Source organism: Colobus angolensis, unplaced genomic scaffold (genome assembly GCF_000951035.1).
Source record: "Colobus angolensis palliatus isolate OR3802 unplaced genomic scaffold, Cang.pa_1.0 Scaffold199, whole genome shotgun sequence".
Taxonomy (NCBI): domain Eukaryota; kingdom Metazoa; phylum Chordata; class Mammalia; order Primates; family Cercopithecidae; genus Colobus; species Colobus angolensis.
Window position 1 is genome coordinate 371,464 of NW_012115143.1, and position 21,864 is coordinate 393,327.

A 21,864-nucleotide genomic window follows, 5' to 3' on the forward strand; every position below is an offset into this window, starting at 1 on the left:
ATAAAGACACTGGTCAGGGACAGTTCAAGCTCTGGAATGTCAGTGGAAATCAGTCCAGAGGCCTGTGTCAGTGGAAGCCTCCCTTGCTGATGCTCCTCAGTCTCATCCTGCTCCCATTAAGCTGGCCACATACTTGGCTGTGGACCTGAGCCCACCATTTCCCTAAGAAAGCCTCCCAGTCACTGCACTTTCACCACACCCCCCACTTGGGACGTGGGCTTTGTGTTGTTACTGGGAGAAGCTAAACCCGCGGCCCCTTTCAGTGCAAAGAAATGCTGTGAACTGAGACAGGAGCCAAGGGTAGGGAGATGGCCACCCGTGGCCAGGCCTCCTTCAAGGGGCATGTCTTCCCTGAGGGGCTCAGTATATTGCTATGATAGTCTTAGTGGTTTCCATCGGGGAGGATGGGGTCTAAGCTGAATTCCTGCCCCTTTCTCTCCATAACACGCCCGGTGGAGCTTGGAAGATCAGTTAGCACACAACAGCATGGATGAACTTTTTTTTCCTGTATCATTTTTCTCCATCTTTCCTCCATTTGTGCTCTGTTGATCTCTCCTCTCTCCCTTTGTCTGTCCCATCTCTTCCTCCTCTCTCCTTCCCTTTCCACCCTTCTGTATTTGTTCTCTCCCTCTCCTGGGTTGTTCCCTGCTCTCTCCATTGGGCCTCAGGATGGCACGAACATGACCTATGGAACCTCTCCTTCTGGTCTGAATATGGGAGAGCTGATTGCACGGATGGTGAGGAATATGGATAACTCGCTGTTCCGGGACTCAGACCTCGACCCCAGAGGCTCAGTTGAAAGACCGACCCGGGTGTGTATGCCTCCGATTATCAGGACTGACCATCCCTCCAACCCACATGACCCCGCCCTGCCAGTGTCAGACTCCCCTCAGCAGCCAGGGCCTTACCCACACACCCCCACCTGGCACCTCCCAAGGGTCTGGGTTGAAATAACTTGCTCAGCCAAGGCTCCTGAAGAACGTGCAAGAAGCAGGATTTTGGAGGGAATCTCTGCTGGAGTTGCTGCATATTCCATGGTCCAGGCAGTTCCTCTTATAACGAACTATCAGACAGAAATAGCAGAGAGACTGAATTTATTTTAAAATATTTTTCCTCTTCTAATGTATTCGTTTATTCATTCAGCACTTATTTTGAGCTCCTACTATGCTCCAGGCACTCCTCTAGCAAAGCAAATTCTCTCCTCTTTTTCAGTATTTGTGGAAAAAGCAAGGTCTCCCTCTTGTAGAGTTTATATTCTAGTACTTTCATAAGTTATACCTGCTCACTGGAGAATACTGAGCCATACAGAAAAACACAGAAGAAAATTTCACTTATATTTTTCCCCATGTAAAGATAACCACTCTTAACATCTAGTGTATGTTCTTCCAGGATTTTTCTATGCACACACTGAATCTATATTTTTATTCCTTAAAATGTTTTCATATTGTATGTACCTCTTTGCAGCCTGCTTTTTCAGTTAGTTTGATTTTTTTTTTTTTTTTTTTTTTTTTTTGGAGACCAAGTCTCGCTCTATTGCCTAGTCTGGATCGCAGTGGTGCCATCTCGGCTCACTGCAACCTCTGCCGCCCAAGTTAAAGTAATTCTCCTGCCTCAGCCTCCTGACATAGCTGGGATTACAGGTGCACACCACCACACCTGGCTAATTTTTGTATTTTTAGTAGAGACGGGGTTTCACCATGTTGGCTGGAATGGTCTCGAACTCCTGACCTCAAGTGATCCACCTACCTCAGCCTCCCAAAATGCTGGGATTACAGGCGTGAACCACTGCGCCCAGCCTAGTTTGGTATTCTTAATGTGCCCAAAGTATTCTCCTGTAACATTTTTTAGTAGCTACACAATATTCAAACACGCAGATATGTTATAATTTATTTACCCGATACCCTATTATTGGAAAGTGGGGTTTTTTTTCTTTGTTTTGTTTTGCTAACTATTCTAAAATGCTATAATGAACATTCCAATAGATACATCTTTGTATACATCCATGGTGACTTCCATAGGACAGAGTCCCAGCAGTAGAATTGCTGGGTTGAATGATATGCTTAGGTAATGACAAAAGACTCATTTCAAGCAGCTTCCCAGGTCTACAACTAAGGATTAGTGAGTCTCCCACCCCCTCCCAGTCCATTCGGCATGATCTGGATCATGAGGACTGAGATCTGGAAGAGACAGATCTGGGAGAGGCTGAGATGCAAAAGCCCTGGCTCCACCCATACTATCCCTCGCCCTGAAAAAGGCTCTAGGAATTCTGCAGCCTAGCAAGGCTCTAGGAAGCTCATTTTAAAGCTGTTACGTTAGTCGGCACACGGAAGCCATAGAGAGCCTATCCAGGGCTCATGGGACTTTAGTGATCCTACCCTTCTGCCAAGGATCCCCCATGGCTGCAGCTTGGAAATTTCTGCAAATGGAAGAGCTACCCCTTAGGCACGGTCGTGTCTGAGCAGGGATCTCCTCGGGCCTTCTCAGAATTCTCTCCCTGGGCACTGGGGCTCTTGATTTCTTGAATATTATGTTCTAGGTGGGTGTGGAGGAGGTGAGGGGATGTAAAGAAAAAGGCTAGACTTGGCCAGGCATGGTGGCTCATGCCTGTAATCCCAGCACTTTGGGAGGCTGAGGCGGGTGGATCACCTGAGTTCAGGAGTTTGAGACCAGCCTGGCTAACATGGTGAAACCCTGTTTCTACTAAAAATACAAAAAATTAGCTGGGCATGGTGGCATGTGCCTGTAATCCCAGCTACTCGGGAGACTGAGGCAGGAAAATCGTTTGAACCCAGGAGGCGGAGGTTGCAGTGAGCCGAGATCGCGCCACTGCACTCCAGCCTGGGCGACAGAGTGAGACTCTGTCTTGAAAAAACAAAAAGAAAAAGAAAAAAAAGAAAAAGCTAGACTTATGTGTCATCTAACCCCTTTTCTCAACCCATTTCTCTTCCAGGAATAGTCAACCCTGGATGGCCTCAGGGGAAGGGGGATCCTGAAGCCCAGGGCAGCCTCCAACTCTACCCCTTCCTCCTTTGAAGGATACTAAGGGATCCAGAAAGGAGGGGCAGGGACGCTGTTACCCACCCCACATCCCAGCATCCACATTGCTCTCTGATGGTCAGGACAGAGCCTTCTCAGGGAGACCAGCTTGTCTGGAGCTGTGTCTCTTGACACTGTTAAAGAGCCAGTGAAGGTCTGTTCGTGGTCATGAGGCACACTTTCAGCGAGCAGAGTGGCCTGTGTCTTCACAGAGCCCGGAAAATGAACTAGTATGAACTTTGCCTCCAAGCAGCAGAACTTCTGTTTCCCTGCCCCTAATGGGCTCTCTGGTTACTGCTTTACAGACAATCGTTCCAGTTCAGTATGAGACAAGAATGGCCTGCGGGCTGGTCAGAGGTCACGCCTACTCTGTCACGGGGCTGGATGAGGTGAGCCTGGTGGGGCTTGGTGGGGCAAGGGCACCCTCCTGGGTTAACCTCCTGAAGTCAGGACTTAGCTGTTGGGGCCCCTTCCTCGTCTGCAGAGCTTGCCTCTGATCAGGACATTCAGTTCAAGGTCCAAGCCACGCAGAGGGGCCTGTGAAACTGGTAAAGGTAGATCCTGCCACAGTTGGTTCATCGTTTATCTTTGCTTTTCGAGCTAAAGATGGCAATTTTTCCAACATTTCCAGTGAACAAATTGAAATATCACTTAACTTTGCTTTTACAGAGTTGGTTTCATGTGTTCTTGAGCTTCCTGTTCTCTCATGTTCAGAAAGCTACATTTGTCTCTGGGTAGCCACAGGGACTGGTTCCAGAAGCCCCAATGTTAACAAAATCTGCAGATGCTCAAGTTTCTTCTATAAAATGGAGTAGTATTTGCATGTAACCTATGCACATCCTCCCGTATACTTTAAATCATCTCTGGATTACTTATGATACCAAACACAACGGAAATGGTATGTAAATAGTTGTTACACTGCACTGGGGTTTTTTTGGTATTATTTTCTATTGTTTTTTCTTCGTTTTTTTGAATATTTTTGATCCATGATTGGTTGTATGCCAAAGCCATGGATACGAGAGGCTGACTGTTCTGTTTGGCTCCTTCTGGGACTTCTGGGCTTTCCTGGGCCGTGTCTGAGACAGGAACACTGTCAGGCCTGTTGCACACAGCTGGGCAGGTTGTGCCCTGTACAGAAGGATGGGCTGAGAGGGGCGGTTGCCTGCATCAGCCCATTGCAGGAGACCAGAGGAAGTCTGCTTGTTTGTGGTTCCTCAGTCAGCAGGGGCCTTTTGTCTGTCTGTCTGTCTGTCTTTCTCTCTCTCTCTCTCTTTCTCTCTTTTTCTCTTCTCTTTTCTTTCCTCTTTTCTTTCTTTCCTTTGAGATGGAGTCTCACTCTGTCACCCAGGCTGGAGTGCAGTGGCACAATCTTGGCTCACTGCAATGTCCGCCTTCTAGATTCAAGCGATTCTCCTGCTTCAGCCTCCTGAGTAGCTGGGATTACAGGCGCATGCCACCATGCCCAGCTAATTTTTGTATTTTTAGTAGAGACAGGGGTTTCTCCATGTTGGTCAGGCTGGTCTCAAACTCCTGACCTTGTGATCTGCCTGTCACGGCCTCCCAAAGTGCTGGGATTACAGGCGTGAGCCACCACGCCTGGCCAGCAGAGGCCTTTTTTCTAATTTATATGAAGACACCTAAAGTGCTAGCAGGGCCCTACTGTTTATGCCCCGCCTCCTCCCCGGAAGCTCATAACGGCAGGATGTTCCTGAGAAAATTGCCTCTTAGAAGATAGAGAGGAGATGGCCAAGCCCTAAATCAGGCCGACTCAGGAGGAAAGGTCTGACGGTTCCATTCCCCAGCACACTTCTGATTAGTCTCCTTGGCCAGAGTCAGGCAGAACACCCTCCCGTAAGGGATTTGCCCCCCGGCCCCGTCCCAGCCCTCAGGGCAAGACAGAAGAGTCCCTTTCCAGACAGGCTGCAGAGCATGAGAGCTCTTTCTCTGTGCTTAAGGTCCTGTTCAAAGGTGAGAAAGTGAAGCTGGTGCGGCTGCGGAATCCCTGGGGCCAGGTGGAGTGGAACGGCTCTTGGAGTGATGGGTAGGTGAGGGGACCCCACGGGATTGGCAGTGGGGGACAACAGGGCCCCGGACAAGGCTGTGTTGGGAACTGAGCCATGAGAGTATTGAAGATGCTTGGTATAAGATCACCCTCAAAACCAATGATCCACAGAGAAGAGGGGCACAAGTGTTGGCTCCAGGGAAGGGCCAGGAGCGGAAGCGGGGTGCTGGGGACCCAGAGAGGTTACTGACAGCCATTGGCTGGAAAGGAAGGATTCCAGAAAGCGTGGGGAAGGTCCAGGCAGGAAAAGAGTATGAATGCAGGGGTCTGGGCTAGACAAGTGACTTCCCTTCTTGGAGTCTTGTGTTGCTTTACCTGTAAAATGAGAACAGTATTATTAGCACTTACCATGTGGGCTGATATGAGGAGTAAATGGGACTGTTTTTGGAAAGTGCTGAGCCATTGCCAAGATTTCCTTACCCGTGCTATCCCTGTACGAAGGCACAAGAGCCCTTTGAATTTTACTGCTTATCACTGAAAGGAATAGACTGGGGGCAACAAAAATAACAAACATGGGAAGTTATTATGAAGGCTTCAGCACATTTGCAAAACTTCCATGGTCCCACTGGTTCCTGATGACCTCTACTGAATGGGAGGCGATTCACTACTGAATGAGCCCATGAGCTCCTCTTATTTCGAGAGGGGGATGGCAGGACTCAGTAGAGGAGAAGGACCACACCCAGGCAGCCTGGGCCCCTGGCTTCTGTGCTTATGTACCGCTACTAGCCCAGCATGTAATTACTGGTTTGTTCAGTCACTCGTTTAGCAAATGTTTCTTAGGCACCTACTACATAGGAGGCACAGGTCAAGGCACTGGGAATAGTCTGTGAACCCACAGCCTCCGTTGATACACTGTGATTAGAGGCTGATCCTCGTGTTCTGACTGCCTCCTGCAGACATTCACATGCCTTCCTTCACTTATCCACGCTACAAATCCTTACTTCCTCAGTGCTGACTTCTGCCAGGCCCTAGGCTACCTTCTGGGGATGTAGAAATGAACGCAGACTCATGGGCCCTGTGCCTGTGGGTTTAAGGTCCAGGGAAGGACAGGCAAGCACACACCAATAATTGAGATCAATGCCACAGTAAGGATCACAAAGAGGGGGCCTGTGCACCTAGTTTGGGTGGGAGGGGAAGCGTAGAGAAAGGTTACCTGAAGGGAGCAACTCTCTGCTCTGGGAAGGCCCTCAGTGACTCCTCAGTTGTCTACTTCACTGGCCCAAGTCACCTGCAGGGACCCTTGCTGTGTTCTCCAGCCTCAGAGCTTGGTGTGCGGCCCCACCCTGCTTACCATGACGCTGCCATCACAGGGGCTGGAGACAAGTGGACCCAACGCTGTTCACTCAAGGAGATTCCCTCTACTGCATCCCTCCTCCTGGTCTCAGGAATCTCCATGTCCCCTGCAGGGCTCTCACTGACTCCAAGCACCTCCTCAACCCTTTACCTTTCCAGGGAGCACCCAGTTTAGTTGAATTCTCCTCAGTGAGCCTGAAACATATGTGCACTTTATTGGCCCCATCGTGAGGAGAGAGAGAGAGTGTGAAAACTGCCCAATCTTTAGAAACACAATGCTGGGCTGTTTCCCAGCACAGGAAAGGAGATGTTTACAGGCTTGGCCTTTTTCTCTTAGTAACTCAGAGTTTCTTATTATATGACAGGCACTCTACTGACAGCTTTGCGTGCATTATTTCATCTGCCCAGCCCAGCCCTGTGAACAGCTGACATAATCATTTTCCTTTTGCAGTTGAGGAAGCAGAGTCTGACAGAGGTTAAGTGACCTGCCCAAGGTTGCATAGCTAGCACTATTATTAAATGGAACTCCCAGTTTGTCTATGTCCAGAACCCAATTCTTCCTTTTTTTTTTTTTTTTTTGAGACGGAGTCTTGCTCTGCTGCCCAGGCTGGAGTGCAGTGGTGCGATCTCAGCTCACTGCAACCTCTGCCTCCTGGGTTCAAGTGATTCTTCTGCCTCAGCCTCCTGAGTACCTGGGACTATAGGCGCGCACCACCACACTCAGCTAATTTTTGTATTTTTAATAGAGACGGGGTTTTACCATATTGGCCAGGCTGGTCTCGAACTCCTGACCTCATGATCCACCCACCGCAGCCTCCCAAAGTGCTGTGATTACAGGTGTGAGCCATTGCGACCGGCCCAGAACCCAATTCTTAACCTTTAAAGTATGATGAGGAGAAGGGTCAAGCCCTCACCAGCCCATTTAAGGAGTTTACTCAGTCTTGATGTGAGAAGTCACTGCTATTGGGTTTCACACTGAAGGTAACAGATGAGGTCAACATTTTGGTGGTTCACAGTGGCTGCAACTCTTTGTATTTCTCCTGTCCCAACCTACATCAGGCCTTCCCTTCTTCCTCCTTCCTTAATTCCTCCATTTTCCCACCAGTTGGAAGGACTGGAGCTTTGTGGACAAAGATGAGATGGCCCGTCTGCAGCATCAGGTCACTGAGGATGGAGAGTTCTGGTGAGTCCAGAACCCAGGAAGACCCAGAAGGGTAAGGGATGGGGAAGAGAGGGGAAATCTCAGACGTCAATCCCCCGCTGAGGTTATCAGATTCCAGCCCTTGAGAGATGTGGGCTGTGTTCTCCTCCAGCCCAAGGCCCAGCAAGGATGAGGTTCTGAGAGGAGCCTTCCAGGCCACAGGGGACAACTGAGCCCAGGACCAGACCAACATGACATGGCTCTTGCCTCCCCTGTGCCCTCCGCCACATACTCTGTTCCAGCCACGTGCACCTTGGCCTTAGCACAGTTCTTTTCTGAACCTAGGAAGCTCCACTTACCCTGATCTTCCAACGTCAACCTCACCATCTCAGGTTGCTTCTACTCAGGCTTCAAGTCTCAGCTTAAAGAGAATTTTCAAGTCTCAGCTTAAGGAGAGCCCCCTAAATTCCCCCAGGACTGGGATTAATTTATGATGCTCATCACCCTTAAAATTGTTTGCTTGTTTGTTCTTTCCCAAACAATCTCTCTTTTCCGTGCACCTGGCACGGGATGAGCTCGCCCATCAAGATGCATGAGTTGGAGTCATTGTTTTTTAAGATTTCTGCACCTTATTGTTCATAAGTTATACGTCAGTGTTTTAAAAAGGAAAAGTATGTAAATGAAGAATGAATGGATAGGAACAAAAATGAAAATGGGTTTTATGGGTTTCTAATTTTTATAGCCATGTTATTTGAATTCCAACTACAACCGATAAGAGGTGCAGAAAGCTTTAGGTGTATGTATTAAGAGAGTTGTGTTAGAGTTGGAAATCACATTCCTCATACAATATGAAAGCAAAGCCTCATGACAGTTTGAGTATTTTAGTTTCCTTTTCTTCAGATTCCTTCATATTTTTCAGCTTGAAGAGGTATATGTAGAACATAAGTTTGGACATAAACCAACAGGCAAATTTGTAGCAGAGCTTTTCTCATTACTAGGAAATTTGAGTTTTCCAAATCAATGATTATAATAAAGCTTAAGCAGTAGCTAAGAGCAGTCGCTTAGAAAATGAGATGCAAGCCGGGTATATGCCATAGTCCCAGCTACTTGGGACGCTGAGGTGGGAGGATCGCTTGAGCCAAGGAGTTCAAGTATAGCTGGAATAACATCATGAGACACCATATCTAAAAAATAAAAACAAAAAAAATAAAGAAAATGAGAAACATGGCTTGTGGCCAGTATGTTAGGAAAAAAAAAAAATTGTTCTCTTTTTCTTAGTTCCTTTTGGGAAAATAAGAATTTTTCTATCAACATATTTAATGTCTGACACTGTGGCTTTGTTTTAGCTTTGTTTTAGCTTTCACATATGAGAGCATGTGACATTTGTCTTTCAGGGCCTGGCTCATTTTTGAATCATTGTTAGGAAAGATGGTGGTTTGGAGTAGATGCATCAAAAGTGACAGCGTTTGCCCTGAAAAGGAAACAGAGGCTCCTCTGGGACCCTGGCCAAGTTCCTGTGACTGTTTTATTATTGTGCTGTGTTAGCCCTGGGGTCTTCCACTCCCAGCCCTCCTCACCTTTTCCTGTTTGGGTCTCTCTTTTCTTCCAACCTCTCAGGATGTCCTATGAGGATTTCATCTACCATTTCACAAAGTTGGAGATCTGCAACCTCACGGCCGACGCTCTGCAGTCTGACAAGCTTCAGACCTGGACAGTGTCTGTGAACGAGGGCCGCTGGGTGCGGGGTTGCTCGGCCGGAGGCTGCCGCAACTTCCCAGGTGAGAGATGCTCTTGATGGGGGGAGGGTCCAAGCAGAACAAGTTCCAGGCAGAAGAAACCTAATGAGAGCTTATGAAGTCTCTCTGTTCCAGATGTCCACTATCTTATTAAACCCTCCCTATTTTACTGAGAAGGAAACCACCATGCTGAGAAGTTTGCAGTAGGGAGCTGGTAGTGACTTTGAAGCAGGAAACTGTGGGAACAATGCAGATGCTGCTTGACTTACAATGAGGTTATGTCTAGATAAACCCGTCCATCTTTGAAAACACCCTGAGTCGAAAGTGCATTTAATATGCCTAACCCACCGAACGTCATTGCTTAGCCTGGCCCACCTTAAACAGGCTCGGAACACTGACCTTAGCCTAAAGTTGGGCAAAATCATCTAACACAAAGCCTATTTTACAATAAAATGTTGAATATCTCATGTAACTTACTTAATACTGCACTAAAAGTGAAAAACAGAATGGTTGTATGAGTACTGGAAATCCAGTTTCTACTGAATGTGCATCACTTTCACATTGTAAAGTTAAAAAATTGTAGCTGATCCTAAGTCGGGGACTGTGAGTACTGTGTCAGTAACAGTAAGGGCAGTATTGGAGAACCAAGTTAGCAGCTGCTGCAATAGTTGCAGTCAGAGATGTTGAAAACCTAGACCAAGTCAGTAGCAGCAGAGATGGAGGGGAGAGAGCAGATTTAGGGAGAGCATATTGGGTGATGTATGGAAGGAAGAATAAAGAATGATGTCAAGATTCCCAGTTAAGGACCTGACAGCATTACAACATAAGACACACAAGAAGACCAGGCGGGTGGCTCACGCCTATAATCCCAGCAGAGGCAGGAGGATCACTTGAGCCCAGGAGTTCAAGACCAGCACAGGCAACATAGTGAGATCTCATCTTTACAAAAAATTTAAAAAATGAGGCAGGAGGATTGCTTGAGCTCGGGAGGTTGAGGCTGCAATGAACCATGATCGTGCCACTGCACTCCTGCCTGGGTGACAGAGTAAGACCCTGCCTCAACAAAAATAAAAAAAGACAAGAGAAAAATATCAACGTGTTGTTTTTGGTGGAGTTGATTGTGGGGTTACAGGGAAAGGAATTTAACTTGGGACAAGGAAAGGTTGAGGTTCCTGTAGAGTATCCCAGTGAAGATTTGTAATAGAGTATTGGATGCGCATATTATATGGCACTTGGTGATATGATAAGAACTCAAAAAAAAAAAAAAAAGACCAGTCACGGTGGCTCATGCCTGTAATCCTAGCACTTTGGGAGGTGGAGGCAGGCGGATCACTTGTGGTCAGGAGCTCAAGACCAGCTTGGCTAACACGGTGAAACCCCGTCTCTACTAAAAATACAAAAATTAACCGGGGATGGTGGCGGGCGCCTATAATCCCTGCTACTTGGGAGGCTGAGTCAGAAGAATCACTTGAACCCAGGAGGCAGAGGCTACAGTAAGCCGAGATCGTGCCACTGCACTCCAGCCTGGGCAACAGAGCCAGACTGTGTCTCAAAAAAAAAAAAACAGTGAGAGAGATTGTGGCTGGGATATATGGCTCAGGCATCATGAGTGTGTAGGGGGCAGTTAAAAAGCAGAAGTAAGAAAGATTGCCTAGGGAGGCAGGAAGGGTGAGGTAAGAGGAGAAGAGGCCGAGACCAGATTCCAGACACCAACAGCGTTTAAGGTGCAGGTAAGGAAAACAAAATTGTCAGCAAAGACTGAGAATGAAAGCTCAGAGAGGAAGGAAGAGCCACACATCCAGTCAGTACAGCTCTATCTGTGTAAAGGTAGCACCCCGCCTCCCCCTCCAAATAGACAAATGCCTGAATCATGTTTTCTGTTGATATTTTCTAAGCACCTAGATGCAGGGCATAGAAATAAATAGGTTTCCTCTGTCTCATCTCCTTCCTGCCCTCTGAGAGGCAGCTCTGAATGCATGTTTCCTTTCTGGGGGCGCAGACACTTTCTGGACCAACCCTCAGTACCGTCTGAAGCTCCTGGAGGAGGACGATGACCCTGACGACTCGGAGGTGGTTTGCAGCTTCCTGGTGGCGCTGATGCAGAAGAACCGGCGCAAGGACCGGAAGCTAGGGGCCAATCTCTTCACCATCGGCTTCGCCATCTACGAGGTGTGCAGTCCTGATCGGCTCCAGCCCGGGAAACATACTTCCCCAGCGAGGACGCTTCCGGGGGCTTCTAGAGGGGTCCTCTGGCTTCCTCAATACTCAGTGACCCCCAGAGCTCCTGGTATCAGGCCCACTTGTGTTTGTAATAAGCAAAAAATACCAGGGGGGCATTGGAGCAGCAGTGGGGTGGGCCTGGCAGGGCAGGTGCCTGGGGATCAGGCTTCCACATGCGGGCTGCAGTTGCTGGCATTCCCTTCCGCAGGCTCCTCATCCTCATTCAGATCTGAAGCATCTTCCTTTCTGTTTCTCCTCAAGGTTCCCAAAGAGGTATAGCAGCAGCAGCGGCCAGCATTTGTGTGCAGCACTACCCAGGGGGCCCCGAGTCTGTCTGTGGCTCGTCGAGAAGCTTCCTGGTGGGGTTTGTGGGCAGGACTGTGATAGGAGAGGGCCTTGCCCACGTTAATTCCACTGCAGAGCAGGTGCCTCGGGGCATTGCATGACCCGTGACTACCACCCCGGATGTGTACTTTCCCCCTCGCACCAGACACTGCGCATCACGCGCCTTTGCACACGCACCCTCCATGCTCACAGCCACACACACAGTCACATAGACGCGTTCTGAGGGTGGCTGCCCTCTTGGGATGGAGGAATCACTTCCCTCAGAACCCAGCCAAGTCCTCTAGGCCTTCTTGGGGGTCTTCCCAGCCTGAGGGGCTTCGGAGCTGAGGAGCGGCTGTTCTGGTAAGTGTCCCTGAGTGTGGGGATGGCACCGTTGCCATTCACTGTGAAGCACAACAGAAAAGGAAGTGAGGTAGGGAGGCCATTTCAGCCTTGGGAGTCTGAAGTAGGGAGGTTGGGACTGTGACATGGGTGACCAGGGAGTCGGGAAGGGACCCTTGGAGGTGGCTGTGGCAGGACAGGGCCTCCCTCCCGAGGGGCTCATGTCCCCTGGGCTCTCCCGTCTCTCAGATGCACGGGAACAAGCAGCACCTGCAGAAGGACTTCTTCCTGTACAACGCCTCCAAGGCCAGGAGCAAAACCTACATCAACATGCGGGAGGTGTCCCAGCGCTTCCGCCTGCCTCCCAGCGAGTATGTCATCGTGCCCTCCACCTACGAGCCCCACCAGGAGGGGGAATTCATCCTCCGGGTCTTCTCTGAAAAGAGGAACCTCTCCGAGTGAGTGCCCGCCCAGCTTTCCCACCTGTTTCTAAAAGCTCACGTGGCCCACTCCAGAGATTGAAGGCGTGAGGCAGCTAGACACGTCTCCTCCAGCAGTCCTGGGACATGTTGACCAGCTGAACGTCTTCTGCTCCTGAGCCACTGGCCACATTACCCCCCTTCACTCACTCATCCATTCTGCAGATATTTATTGAGCACCTACTGTGTTCCAGGCACTCTCCTAGGCACTAGGGATAGAGTACTGAAGTAAGCAGAAATAAATCCCTGCCTTCATGGAGCTTAATATTCTAACATGAGACAATAATGGATAGGAAAAATATATGTAGCTCGTTAGATTTGGAGAGGCGATATGGAGCAAAAATAAAGTAGGCAAGAGGGATAGGAGGTGTTGGGGATGCCTGAAATTTTAGGTTAGCATGGCCAGGAAAGCCACATCCTGTCCCTGGTCACCACAGATGAGCTCATAGCCCCTGCCACTCTGATCTCTGTCCTTGGAAGCTGCACCAGGTACGTGGGTAGGTGGCAGGCCATGGGGGGCTCTGAGCAATGCCAACAAGAGCCTGCGTGCCTGGGCTTGGCTGTTGGGGATGGTGCTGACATGGGCTGGTTCCTGGGGTTGGGGATGTTAGTTCCAGGGGTTCTCTAGAGGCTGGTCCTGGCTTGGCCGTGGGAAGCCATGCACCAGAGCAAACCCTCCACGGGCTTCCTGCTTGCTTCTGGTGACACTGAGACCCACATGTCTGTGTTCCTCACAGGGAAGTTGAAAATACAATCTCCGTGGATCGGCCAGTGGTGAGTGGTTTAGATCTTCTGTGTGAAAAGTCCAGAGGGTACCCTTCTCTGACCATGCAGGGGACAGATGGTGCAGGGGAGAGTGGGCAGTGGCAGAGGGAATGGGACTCTGGGCAGTGCTGAGTAGTCCCTCCCTGGCACTGCAACTCCTGCTTGGCATGGCCGGAAGTAATGGGCCTTATGCACCAGGGGCCATTGAGGCGGTTCAGGGGCTGGGAAATACGGAAGGGGGTCCTGGAAGGGAGAAGCAATGTGAACAATCAGAGGGAGGGCACAAGACCACAGGAAGGGATGACAAGAGCTGCAGCAAACACTGGATACTGAGACTGGATAACATTGGATTTCACACATAGAGAAAAGAAAGTAAGCTGGTGCGGACCTGGTGTCAACACTTGGATCCTCCACCTACCAGTGGGGTGACCCGGACAATTTCTATAGTTGCTCTCACTCAGTTTCCTGCTCTGTAAAACGGGGATAATAATGTGCCTCACAAGCCTTTTGTGAGGTTTCATCAATGAGATGATGTACATGAAGTGTCTGGCACAGCATGGGCACTCAAACAGAGGTGCTTTTCACATTTTACACTTTACAAGGTACTTTTCACATGTGTTATCGCAATACTTGCAAGGTTTCTGAGAGGTAGACGGGGTTATAATCCCTGGTGTTCAAGAAAGGAAGTAGGGGCTCAATGGGGTTGAATGACTGCTCTGAGTTCAGAGAGCTCAGTAAGTGGCAGGGCTGGACTCACATTCAGCCTCTCTGACTCCACACGGAGGCCGGCCCCAGCACTGAGGAGCCCAAAGGCTGAAGCACAGAGTGCTGTGTGTTGGGCTTTCTGCGCTGAGTCTTGTGACTGCCTTGGGCTTTGGGCTGTGGTCAGCTGGCAGAGTCTGTGGAGATGGCGTAGGTCAACGGGAGGGCAGATGCCCTCTGACCTGTCTTCTGGGCAGTGAGTCATGGTCATAGTCCTGACCCTGAGCCAGGTCTCCCAGCGCCTTTTGAATGACCACAGGCGATTGGTTTTAGTGGTAGGTGTGGGGGGTCTGTTCTGGTCATCTGGATGCTGGTCATCGGTGTACAGTATTGATCAGGAGCTGCAAACTCAAAAGCTTACGGGAGCTGGCACGTCACCTGAGTAGAGGAGGCAGGCGCAGGGGTTTTGATGTCCCTGCACTGACACAGTTGTCTGCAGTTCTCACCTGACATCTGGCTCCAGTGTGGAGGGTCAGCAAGAATGTTGGGGCCGTGGGCAATCTGGGAGGCACAGGGAGCAGCGGCCCTCGGCTCAGCTGATAGTTGCCACAGGGATGACAGGCCCAGGCAGCCTGCCAGAGCTGCTGATTTTACCAGAGAAAATCTCCCTATGGTAAATGTTTGCTCGAAGATTTTTAAAAAATATTCTATAAATCAAAATCCATTGTCAGGTCAGTTTGAGTGAGCCATGTTTTTGGTGTTTTAGTAACCAATTTCATTTTTGTTATTATTTCTATTTATTTATTTATTTATTTTGAGATGGACTTTCGCTCTTGTCGCCCAGGCTGGAGTGCAGTGTGGCGCGATCTCGGCTCACTGCAACCTCCGCCTCCCGGGTTCAAGCAATTCTCCTGCCTCAGCCTCCTGAGTAGCTGAGATTACAGGTGCCCGCCACCACGCCTAGCTCATTTGTGTATTTTTTAGTTGAGACGGGGTTTCACTATGTTGGTCAGGCTGGTCCTGAACTCCTGACCTCAGGTAATCCACCTGCCTCGGCCTCCCAAAGCGCTGGGATTACAGGCGTGAGCCACCGCACCCGGCCACCAATTTCATTTTTTTAAAAAAGGAAGAAAACCTTCGCCAGAAGATCCTTTTCCTTGCCATATGCAGTAAGAGTAAATTACAAAAACAAAGGCAGAGTAGTCACTGGTGTCTGGACATGGAGGAGAAAGAATTCTTTTCTCCCTTCACCCTCCATGCCCTTTTTTGGCTCCATGTGACTCAGATTTCTGGACCCTGGAGCCTCACCCCCAAGCTAAAGACCAGGATACAGGGAAGCGCAAAGCCACTGGCCATTCTGGCAACTTGCTTTTCACTTATTCTGCATTTACTGTTTCCTTTTCTTGTGCAGAGAAAGAAAAAAACCAAGGTAAGTGTGTGGGTAGAGAGCACGAAGTGTGTGTACTCATGCATGTGTGTGTGCATGTGTGTGTGTGCATGCGCGTTGGAGCTCATATGCATGCATGCACCAGAGTTGCCTCTTCCTCCCCTTCCTTCCCTGAGCTCCTGCTGGGGCTGAGTGCAGTAGTGACAGCTGAGATGTGCTGGGGGAAGGCTACGTGCCAAGCACTCTTCTAGGTGATTTCCATGATTGATTCCATCCTCACAACAGCCCTATCCCCATTTTCAGAGGGAGAAAAGGTACAGACAGATTGACTAACTTGGCCAAGGCCACACAGCCAGGGAGTGGCAGGGCCAGTACTTAGAGCCAGGCAGGCTGGGTCCAGAGTCTGTGTCCTGAACCACAAGAGGCCATCATACACCATCAGATTTGGTGCTAGCCTTTCTGGTGGTGCCTGGTGGTGATGGATCCATCACGGGGGACCTCCGGATACTGGTGCTGGCGCAGACCAGAGCTGACACTCATCAGGCACTACCACATTCCAGGCACTGTGCTTGGGGTCAGACTCTCTTTTTGTGTTTTTTTCCCCCAATTATAAGAGTATCTACAAAGTAGGGTGCTGTTATTGTTCCCCTTTCACAGGTGAGATAGACTCAAAGAAGTGAACTTGCCCAAAGAACAGAACTAATAAGTGGGGAAAATGGAACTGGAAACCATGTCTGTTTACTCCAACACCTGTGTTTCTTGCCCTCTGTCTCTGCTGCCAGGCCCCTACACTTCAAGGCCTGCATTGTCCAGACCCACACTCAGGCCTGCTGGTGTGTGCCTGGCAGGGATGCTCCATGGCCACATCATATCCATCTTACACATCCCCCTCAGACTGTGACCTCCATTTGCTCTGGGATCCCCACAAGCTTCAGCTGCTTGAGCAAGACACTTTGCTTAGAAGGCAGAGCAAGCCAGGGCCTCTGGAGCCTGCTGGGAGCCAAAGCTGGGGAGCTGTTTCCATGGGTCTATCTGCTTGAACTGTGCTAGATGAGCTGCATGGAAGGGCAGTGACGCCTGAGCCCGGGCGGGCTGCTTTTCTGCTGAGAGGCTCTGCCTGCCCCGTTGTTCTCTTCATTGCAGCCTCAATCCCCACAGCCTTGCCTTCCCTGGGCTTTCCCTACAGGTGCACCGCACCCACCAGTGTTGGCGCCATGCAGCAGCCGCTCTCCACCCTTTTCATATCCTCGTCACTTGCACGAGCATGTCTTGAAAATATCCCTTGTTTGTGTAGTATCTTAAATGGTTTTGCAGTATGACTTTGCATTCTGTATCTCATTTGATCCCCACAAGAGCCCTATGAGGAGGGAAAGCAGGTTTTACTATTAAAGGATGAGTAAACTGAGGCCAGAGAGGAGCTTTCTTATATGAGGGGCAGGGCTGGGATTCCGGCCCAGTGTTCTGTTGGCTCACCCACTGACCATGCTGCTAATCCGTGTCCTTTTTCAGTCTGTACTTTGCAGAGTCCTAGAGGTTCCTTGGAGGTGCCTCAGTAGCTGCCATGGTGATGTGGGGTACTGAGGGCAAAGAGCTCTGTTCTCATTAATCAGAGCAGCTCTGTTTTTCAGTGACTTTATATACACAGTGTTTCTGTAGGCAATTTAATTTGAACAGTGTTTCCATCTGGAAAAAAAAAAGTCCACAAAATACTTGACAATCACTGCACTAGATCATGCTGCTTTTAGCATTCTTAGCATTTCACATGCTGAGCTCAGTACTCCACCATGAGGAGGGATGGAGTGGGTATGAAAAGATAAAGAACTGAAGTCACACGGCTTGTCAGTGGCAGAGATCGAGCTTGAACCGAGGTTAAAGAGCTCCCGCCTGTTCTTTTCCTCTTCTCACTGGATAAAGCTGCTCCAAGAGAGAGGCTGCCTCCGTGTGCCTGTTCAGACTGTAATCCTGACTTCCTTCCTGCCCGCTCCCTCCTTCCCTCCTCTCTCCAGCCCATCATCTTCGTGTCGGACAGAGCAAACAGCAACAAGGAGCTGGGTGTGGACCAGGAGTCAGAGGAGGGCAAAGGCAAAACAAGCCCTGATAAGCAAGAGCAGTCCCCACAGGTGTCTGAGCACGTGGCATGGGTGGGGCGGTCAGCGTACTACAGGGGCTTCCTGTGCGCTTGGGATACATGAGCTGGAGGCTTCCCAGGGGGTTGTCTTGAACATCTAGAGGTTTGGATTTGTCCCACTGACCTTTTCTCTCAGCAAGTTCCCCTAAAATTCGGGCTGCTGCTTGGGTGAATATCCCAGGATGGGAGTTCCATTCTAGGAGTGGACTGGCAGGCTGAACCTCCCATGGAGCTGATCCAGCCAGGACAGAGAGAAGGGGAGGCAAAGGCTGAGACAGAACCAGCCCAGACAGAGAGAAGGGGAGGCAAAGGCTGAGACAGAACCAGTCCGGACAGAGAGAAGGGGAGGCAAGGGCTGAGACAGAACCAGTTTGAGAGTAGATCCAGCCAGGACAGAGAGAAGGGGAGGCAAAGGCTGAGACAGAACCAGCTTGAGAGCAGAGGTACAACTCCCGTCTCCTGGTGTCCTTGAGCATTTTACAATAGGGGTATCAAGAATAGGAGCAGAAAGTGGGGCTGACATAAGAAATGGGGTTTTCTAGAGCTCATGGGAGGGTGTTAGATTGGAGTGGGGTGCTTAGTGGAGGTGAGCCTTAGAGGCAAAAGTCTCCAGACCAATCGGGGCCCCTCTTCTATCCGGGGGACCCTCTTCTCTCCAGGGCCTCCTGCGTTGGGGCCTAGGGGAGGTTCTCTGAGGACTTGGCCTTGACGACAGGGTGGCTGGAGGAATCACAACAGTCAGACCTTCTTTGACCTGCGGGCACCTTTGTTTGGAATGGTCAGGCCTGGGATGGTGGAGGCAGCTCTTGCACGTGAGGACTGGGGTGGTGGGGAGGAGGCTGTCTGTGTCTGCATGGCCGCCACATCTCCTTTGGCTGGGGGCGTCAGGGCTGGAGAGGTGTGCAGTGAGGTGTCACTGAGGCCTCGATGCATCTCACTCCAGCTCACCGGTCTGCATTTGCCCCTGCCCCCAGCTCCTGCTGTCACCTCCGGCCGTTTTAGGCACTTGGCTCCCTTGGCCCAGAGGAGCTTGCCCCTCAGGCCTGTGCACCTCTGACCCCTGTGAACCAGTTTTCCTTTGTGCCTCCACAGCCACAGCCTGGCAGCTCTGACCAGGAAAGTGAGGAACAGCAACAATTCCGGAACATTTTCAAGCAGATAGCAGGAGACGTGAGTACCTCCAAGCCCAGGACGCCGACAGGTGCTGCTTCTCTCCTGGATTAACTGCTCAGATTACCAATTATTTTGTTATTGTTTGGTAGGGTCATTTTGGACTTCGGTGGAGCCAGGGAATGTGTGTGTAGCAAACAAATCCACAAGTCCTTGAGTTTTGGACTGCCACATCCACTGGTGGGCTCAGAGGCCTTTATGCTCTGCCCACGGTGGTCCTGATAGCTGGGGTGCAGTATCTGGCCCCCGTCTTCCTCAGAAAAGTCCTAGCTTCCCATGACATAATAGCACCGACAGGGATTTCACAAACAGCCAGCTGGAATTGTTTTGCAAAGCATCTGCGCCAGGAGCTGCTGTACTCCTGAACCATGACCCTCCTCTCCCTTCCTCCTCAGGACATGGAAATCTGTGCAGATGAGCTCAAGAAGGTCCTTAACACAGTCGTGAACAAACGTGAGTTGCTCAAACCAAATGTGAGGGGTGGGTGGGAAGTCCCATTGTCTCAAAGCACCTCCTCACTCTTCTCCATCCCCCCAGACAAGGACCTGAAGACACATGGGTTCACACTGGAGTCCTGCCGTAGCATGATTGCGCTCATGGATGTATCCTTCCTGCTGCCCCTTCCCGACCCTCTGTCATCAGTCCACGGGCGCCAAGGCACCATACAGGGTGCCCAGTCAGGCAAAGGGCCCTAATTTGTGCCCAGGAAAACAATTCAGAACCTGATTCAGAATATCTTGGATACTCCTCTGAAAGGGGTTGCTAGAGGCTGAAGGGGAGGACGTTGGGTTGTAACTGCCCCAACCCCTGTGCTTCTCTTCGGCCTGGGATCCTGCCCAAGCAAAAGTGGCCCTTAGGAGATCGGCTCCCTGGGTTACAGAGTAGGTGCAATCTCTGACTGGTGGCGGAGTGGAGGGGAGGGTTAAATACCACAGCAGGGCAGTGGTTAGGACAGCCCAGAGTCTTCTAGACCCTCCCTCCAAATCCAGGGGGATTTTGCTATGTGCTGTGTAGCCCTGACCTCCCTCCTCCAGACAGATGGCTCTGGGAAGCTCAACCTGCAAGAGTTCCACCACCTCTGGAACAAGATTAAGGCCTGGCAGGTGGGAAGAGAAAATGAAGTGTGGGAGTGAAGAACGGGGTTGATTTGGAGATTCAGTGTGTGACCTCGACCCTCAAATTTTCTATTGCCAGAAAATTTTCAAACACTATGACACAGACCAGTCTGGCACCATTAACAGCTACGAGATGCGAAATGCAGTCAATGACGCAGGTGCTAAGAAGGAAGGGGTGGGAGAGATGTGGACCTGAGGCGGTGGGAGCAGGAATGGGAGGGGACTAGGCTACTAGGGCTCCACTAGAGAAAGGAGAGGGAAAGGGCTTCTCATTTTCCTTTCCCAGGTCACAGGGTGGCCGAGAGGCAAGGAAAATAGAAGGCAGGCCCAAGGCCTCCAGCTCCATGTCCCCCTTTAACATGGTCCCCTCCACAGGATTCCGCCTCAACAACCAGCTCTACGACATCATTACCATGCGGTACGCAGACAAACACATGAACATCGACTTCGACAGTTTCATCTGCTGCTTCGTCAGGCTGGAGGGCATGTTCAGTAAGTGGGGAGAGGGGCTGCCCTCCGCTCTCTTGCAGGGGCAGTTGTGGCAACAGGCATCTCACCTGATAATCTCCAGTTTGCCCCATCCAGGCGGAACAAGGGCCAAAGCCCTCTTTAGGCCCTGAATGGGATGGCAAAGCTGGTGATTCTCTGCCTGCAGATCTTTGTGCTGATGAGGGACAGCACTGGGCACATGGTCCTCTTTGGAAAGTTACAGTAGTACAGGTAGAGTGCACCTGTAACTGGCCTCTGGCCTGTGCCTTCTTTCACAGGAGCTTTTCATGCATTTGACAAGGATGGAGACGGTATCATCAAACTCAACGTTCTGGAGGTAAAGCATAGGCACAGCACATTCCCCCTGCACATTAAAATGCAAGGTGGAGGGTCAACGAGGCAGACTGGACCCACGGTGTGCTCATTTACACACAGTGGTGGAGGGAGGGGATAGGAACAGAACGTGGAGGGAGGCTCTGCGGGCTCACAGGACACACGCACTTGAGGCCCAAAGGGACCTCTGCTCCCCTGGTCACTTGATGCTGGAAAACATGCACCTTCTTAGGGAAGATCTAGGAGAGAGGAAACAGTAAGCCACTGCTTCTTGGAAAATCTTCCGGAGGTCTGACCTACTGGGACTGTTCCCTTTCCTCTTGCCCCGTAAGATTCCTAGGGCGCGGGGTCACTCTTTTCTGATCTACATTCTGATCTTGGGACTTCTTTCAGTGGCTGCAGCTCACCATGTATGCCTGAACCAGGCTGGCCTCATCCAAAGCCATGCAGGATCACTCAGGATTTCCGTCTCGCCCTCTATTCCCAAAGCCACTTACCTCAAAGGACCCAGCAGCTGCACCCCTGCAGTCCTCCAGGCACCTCATCAGTCCTGTTCCTCCTCCATTTTACCCTCTCCTCATCCCTGATCAGTCATGCCTAGCCTGGCCCTTTAGTAAAGCAATGAGGTAGGAAGAACAAACCCTTGTCTCTCTACCGTGTGGAGGAAAGTGCCTGCCTCTGGTCTGAGCCGCTTTGGTTCTGAAGTGAGTGCTCCTGCTTACCTTGCTCTAGGCTGTCTGCAGAGGCACCTGCCGGTGGCACTCAGCACCCCCTTGTGCTAGAGCCCTCCACCATCTTCACGCTCTCCCACCATGGGCCAGGAACCAAACCAGCACTGGGTTCTGCCTGGTTATTTCAGGAGAGGCCTGCTGTGGGGTAAACTAACTCAGTGGAATAGGGCTGGTTACTTTGGGCTGTCTGACTCGTAAGTTTGGCTGCATTTTGAAAAAACTGATCTAAATAAAGGCATGTGTATGGCTGGTCCCCTTGTGTTTTGTTGTCTCACATTTCGATATCAGCCACAGCATGACTGAATGGCTTCCAATCCTCCACTCACCTATGACCTAGAAGAGAACAATGAAAAACACACACACAAAAAAAATCTTGAACCCCCCCTTTAATCATGCCTATTGCTATTTCTT

The 21,864-nt window shown here is 50.4% G+C and overlaps 1 protein-coding gene across 6 annotated transcripts in view; it reads left to right on the forward strand.

Annotated features, from left to right (window-relative positions):
* The window catches only part of CAPN3 (calpain 3, (p94)), a 56,067-nt gene extending 34,361 nt beyond the window's left edge, over positions 1-21,706 (forward strand). Inside the window, exons 6-24 of one of the 6 annotated variants that reach the window (XM_011941107.1) lie at positions 669-812; positions 3,342-3,425; positions 4,992-5,077; positions 7,497-7,574; positions 9,150-9,310; positions 11,268-11,437; positions 11,750-11,761; positions 12,404-12,612; positions 13,371-13,407; positions 15,512-15,529; positions 17,494-17,607; positions 18,708-18,785; positions 19,181-19,238; positions 19,323-19,387; positions 19,820-19,888; positions 19,980-20,058; positions 20,276-20,392; positions 20,668-20,726; positions 21,116-21,706. In XM_011941107.1, the coding sequence (XP_011796497.1) occupies positions 669-812; positions 3,342-3,425; positions 4,992-5,077; positions 7,497-7,574; positions 9,150-9,310; positions 11,268-11,437; positions 11,750-11,761; positions 12,404-12,612; positions 13,371-13,407; positions 15,512-15,529; positions 17,494-17,607; positions 18,708-18,785; positions 19,181-19,238; positions 19,323-19,387; positions 19,820-19,888; positions 19,980-20,058; positions 20,276-20,392; positions 20,668-20,726; positions 21,116-21,142 (1,665 nt within the window). In that variant the 3' untranslated portion in view covers positions 21,143-21,706. The other 5 variants (XM_011941108.1, XM_011941109.1, XM_011941110.1 and 2 more) reach the window with 5 other exon arrangements.
* Positions 21,707-21,864: the final 158 nt, after the last annotated feature.